Source organism: Ostrea edulis, chromosome 3 (genome assembly GCF_947568905.1).
Source record: "Ostrea edulis chromosome 3, xbOstEdul1.1, whole genome shotgun sequence".
Lineage (NCBI taxonomy): Eukaryota > Metazoa > Mollusca > Bivalvia > Ostreida > Ostreidae > Ostrea > Ostrea edulis.
The window spans coordinates 36814844-36820350 of NC_079166.1; the positions used below are offsets into that span (position 1 = coordinate 36814844).

Genomic DNA, 5507 nt, shown 5'->3' on the forward strand with positions numbered 1-5507 from the left:
TAGCTAATGCATTAGAAATATGCATATATGCAAAGCAACTATGAGTTAAAAGCATAAAATATTTCATAATAATTATACAATTTATTTTTCTCAAGTTTCTGATTCCAGCCTGTTTTAACATGAAGTATTTTAGTGTAACTTTTGTATTTTTGATGTAAAACCAAACTAATACTTTAGACTTTAGAAAACATACAGCGCATGCGTCGAGCAAATTCATATTCAAGTATGTTTTTCATCTTAAAATAATACACAATGTATATCATTTTCATTCTGCTCGACAAATGCGCAAATCTTTTCCTGAGCAATAATCTGTATGACATTTGACAGTTTTCAGGCTTATTTCGGGAAAAAAGGCGGGAAATGTCTTATTCATGATGTCATAATGTTATCCAATTAGGAATATCATTATGATTTTGTTAACATAGTATACCTGGCATATATTTTACTTTTTCACGCAGAATAAGGTTAATTCCAGACACAATTTATATAGAGAAAATTTTTGGGCCTTTTTATGCATACAATGTTCTTTACCAAAATTTCGCCATGCATGCAAATTTAGGTTTTAGGTGTAAAAGTCCAGATTGACATTCGAAGTCTTATTTGTACCGATGAACTGATTAGGTATAGATGAAATAAGCTGACAACTTATCTAATCCATATTAAGCAGCTTATATCATTTGACTTAGTTGACTGATGAAGTGTCATTGACAATAATTCATTAGTTGAAGCCACATTAATTATTGTACAATACTATATATATCCGATATTCTCATTAGTGTAGCACTTTGTATTTTATGCCATGGATATTGTCTGAGTGATTGTTGGTAGGAATATAGAGCAGCCTGGAGGTTCCCTGACATCTGTTGACAGATACCCAGGATCTGCCATGATATGTCTCTTAATTCCACACCTACATACATCCCCTGATCATGGTGAACTAGGACCTGTAGATCATTAAGAGCTGTTTGTGCTCTCATTGTGTCAATATATCTGTAACACAGGAACTCCAGCATGTGTAACACAACTAAGGGTGGGATAATCAAAAATTGGAAATTATTCTGTAAAGAAACCAGCTGTTCTGTCATTAATTCCTTGATATAAATGATTCTGTTGTCTAATATGATATCCCATGCTACAGAATGTCTTAACTTTGTAGACCAGGACTGTCCCCCTACAGCCTCGGTATACCTCTCTGTGTCTACTGTCCTGTTATACATCACATATGGCTGTGCTAAGTTGACCTTTGTCATCTCTATCACAGACAAAGCTTCTGTGTAACTGAGTGTCTTGTAATAATACATTGCAATGTACAACCTGTCAGAAATACACCCAAACTTGGCTGTGAGTTTCAATATATGACAGGACATTCTGTCAGCAATGTACATCAGCTTGTTTTCAGTGGTATTGCTGTACATGTTTTGTAATGTAAAAGCAGTTCTGTGATGAAGGGTGGCTGTAAGTACCTGTAACATGACAACTTGATACTGTGTCAGGGGTGAGACTGTCATCTGTTCTACTGTGTTTAGGTACTTCATGATGAGGTAGAGGTCTGATGAGGGTAATGCATTTCTTTGATCTATCTCACTGAACATTTCTTTATCAAACTTGATCTCAGATACCAGAGTGTGTTCATCAGTGCAAATACTGAGTCTGGGGTTATAAAGGACATTTGTAATATACGACCTGAGAGAGGGGCTGTGTAGCAGGGATGCTAAACCTTTTTCATAAAAACCAAACAGTCTAACAAATAATCTGTTTTGTGCTTCACCATGAATATTAGTGAGAAACATGTTGTTTTCTGGAATGAAAAAGTTAGGACAGACTCCCTCATACACCCATTTAAGGATGAGTTTAAAGCAGTACCAGAAACATTTCAGGAGATTCTGTGGACACCAGTTCGGTATTGTGTTTTGTTGGATCATCCAGAAAACTGCTGTCTTCATGTGATAGGAGCACAGTAATTTCTCATCATCACATAATCCATTGTTAATGACGTCTTTTAAGAACAATTTCAGCAAACCGTACGTTAAGAATTGACAGTGGTTCATTGAGTACACAAGTTTTTGTTCTGCTAGAGAAAATGAAATTCTCCATTCATTGCTTTCATGATTTCCTAATTTGTGTCCTATTGCTACAAAGTGACATCCACTTCTGACTATGTCCCTAACAACCTGTGGCTGGGGCCATGTGGGACATCTGCCTATCCAGGAGGAGGCAGACGGAGGCCAAAAGTCACAAGCAAAACAGTGGGCAGTGTCATATTCTACTGCCCCTACAGCTCCACTGCCACATGGACCATGTACTATAGAGTTAGGGAATACCTCAGAACATGTGATCTCTCTGTATTTTGAACTAGATATATATAGTTCACCATTCATTTTGACTAATGCTAAGATAACTCTGTTGCTTGCTCTTGGTGTCAGTAATTGAAGTAAAGTAAATCCGGGTGAACTTTCAGAAGAGATGGAGATAATCAGGGGTTGTCTGTGTATATTGTAAAACTGGGTTTGAGATAAGTCCCAGATCACTGGATGGTTGTTAAACCAATACATAAAATCCACATCAGATCCCTCCATTCTGAATCCTTCTCTGCGACTCCCACTCATCATCATCATCTTCTGGTTACTTGTTGTTCTATGTATCAACATCTCTTCAATGTCTGTCACGTCTCTCCTCATTGCCACCTGTTGTGAGGTCCCCAATATATGACACAGTCCCACAAACACGGACTCAGACATATGTCGTATACCTGTTTCACTGACAAAATAAATGTAGAAACTTTTATGATGAATGGTACCTTTCAGTTTAAACAAGAGGCCCACAGACCTTATCGGTCACCTGAGCACTAGTGAAAAATTATCACTACTCCCAAGGGCTATGCAATTTAAAAAAAAAAATCCTGTTCTGAATATCTAAGCTAAATTTAAACATTCACCAAAAGTATAAAACAAGATGTGTTCTTACAACTTCAATGCCCTCATAAGTGCATACACTGATGAAAGGCTTCACATAATATAATAGGTGTATTAACATTAAAAGATATGACTAATTTGGACCCATCCTAGAGTCGAAACCTGAGTTTTGAAATTCACCTTTTTTGTATATCTTTTTTTTTGCTATTCCTTAGTATACATTTAGATTTTATACAGTCTCAACAAACTTACACATAAACACTATATACTAAGTTTGGCCCACCTTGGGATCAGAACCCCTACCCCGGGGATCATGAATGTTACAATTTTGGTAGAAGCCTTCCTGCTTTACATCTTAATGTATTTAGTTTTTCTTAATCACGTGCGGTTCTTGAGAAGATTTTTGAAAATTGGTCAATTTTGGGCAGTTTTTGCCCCGTCTCTTAGGTCCCAGGGGTGCAGGAATCCTGAAATTTACAATTCATGTCCCCCTTGTTCCAAAGATGCTTCATACCAAATTTGAAAAGAAGTGGTATAGTAGTTATTAAGAAGAAGTTAAAAATGTATATTCTTCATACATTTAATAACTGACTATTTTGGCCCCACCTTGATACCAAAACCCCTACCCCTATCATCAAGTTGACAATTTTGGTAAAGGACTGCCTGTTCTTTCTGAATATCCATTTAGTTTCAATATAGTATCAATAGTACTAAAGAAGATGTTATTTAAGTGTTTTACACATAAACACTAAATGGTAAGTTTGGTCCCACATTAGGATCGGAACTCCTACCCTGAAGATCAAGGAATTTACGATTTTGGTAGAGGCTTTCCTGCTCTACATCATCATGTATTTAGTGTTTCTTACGCATGTGCGGTTCTTGAGAAGATTTTTGAAAATTGATCAATTTTGGGCAGTTTTTGCCCGATCCCTAAGGCCCCATGGGTGCTGGAGTCCTGAAATTTACAATTTATGTCCCCCTTGTCCTAAAGATGTTTCATATTAAATTTGAAAAGAATTGGACTGCTAGTTATCAAGAATTAAGAAGTTATAATTGTTTAATTGTTAACGCACAACGAACGACGACGGACGACAACCAATTGCTATAGGTCACCTAAGTTTACTCAGGTGACCTAAAAATTAATTTCATTATATTCATAATTGAGTTGATACATGTATAATTAGTTACTTACATTCCAGGTGTTATATTGGGGGAATCCATTGCTAGGTTTTACTGTGGGTATTTTCAGGTCTGGAAAGTCCCACTTTATCTACTTTCATTTTATGTCATCATAGGTCACTTACCTATGTCATCCTATATATAACTTCCTATCCTGTGGGTAACATTTATGATAGAATCAACTATTAAAATATCATCTCTCTATATGGAATCACTGTTTTGTAAAGCTTATGTACTTAAGGTATTCAATGTATAATGACCATATTTCATATCTAATAAATGGATGGTGGAATTTTTGTAATCATGGTATCATTTTGAAGGGTTCATTAAATAAAAATAATGCACCATAGGAATTTTCAAAATTTTGTTTACTGTTTCATTTATTTCACCTAGAATTTAACATTGAAGTATATGGGAAAAGCATGTTTTATTAAAATATTTTAAAAAGAAATTATATTTTCATACTAATCTCTTGGTAGAAAGTTACATACACTTTCTCTTAATGAAAATATGAAATAAAATTAGTCATTGACCACACACATTTTAGAAAATTATTTTTTTTCCTTATTTTTACAAAGGGCAGACAACTCTTCCAAACAGTCCTAAGTGCAAAAAGATCAGCTTCTAATCATTTACCAGTCATGTGAATTCCATCTGCTTCACTTTCATCATTATTTAACAATAAACATTTATGTTGATCTGAATCCTTCAAAATTGTTCATTATCCTTTCATTATACATAGAATACCTTAATAAACTGTTCTATACAAACGTAGGTATGCAACTCACCCTTTGACTTAACATAAAAACTGTCTATTGTAAGGTAAATTACAAAATATAAAGAATTCACATCTACTTGTACAATGATTGGAAGTAATGGAAAGGAAGCAAATGTGAATTAACTCACGTGAACTTTTCTGTATTAATATGCATGGAACCGTATGATATTACAACACTGAGGTTAACACAAAAAATTGTAAAATTATTAGAATTCGAAATTGTTTATAATACAGGGGTATGACCCTCTCTGCTAGTAGATTATCAAGAAATAGTAAAACTGGATGGGTATACATGTGATATAAGCCAGGAGTCTTCCAAAATCAAGTATCCTAAAAACTTTTCTTGCTGGAAGTTAAAAATCTATTGGATTCCCTCACTAAAACCAAACTTTTCTCAGTTAACTGATCCCTGTTATTTTGATTGACCAGATAAGACACATATCAATGATCAGCCGAATATCTTTGTTCAGTAAATGACTATACTTATCAGTCTAATGTAGTAAATATTTGCTTTGGATCATCTGCATGCTTTTTTATGAATTAGTTTCGTTATCTTCACCATTCATGAATTAGGTTGAGGGATGTAGATTTACCTTCTCTCTCACAAATACCTCCCTGCTAATTTCTTATTCAGAGTT

At 34.8% G+C, this 5507-nt stretch overlaps 1 protein-coding gene across 1 annotated transcript; it reads right to left on the bottom strand.

Moving 5' to 3' along the window:
- Window positions 1-554: 554 nt before the first annotated feature.
- LOC125672955 (uncharacterized) lies at window positions 555-4231 on the bottom strand. Its single transcript, XM_056160578.1, has 2 exons — window positions 4105-4231; window positions 555-2757 (listed from the first exon to the last, which is right to left on the bottom strand). Exons 1-2 carry the CDS (start codon window positions 4131-4133, stop codon window positions 738-740), a joined length of 2049 nt encoding a protein of 682 aa, XP_056016553.1. The 5' UTR covers window positions 4134-4231; the 3' UTR covers window positions 555-737.
- Window positions 4232-5507: the final 1276 nt, after the last annotated feature.

Excerpts from the sequence above, each read along its gene's own strand:
- LOC125672955 (XM_056160578.1), bottom strand. The coding sequence starts at position 4,133 with ATGGATTCCCCCAATATAACACCTGGAAT. Across the intron at positions 2,758-4,104 it reads CCCAATATAACACCTGGAAT|TGAAACAGGTATACGACATA; the intron begins GTAAGTAACTAA and ends TTATTTTGTCAG.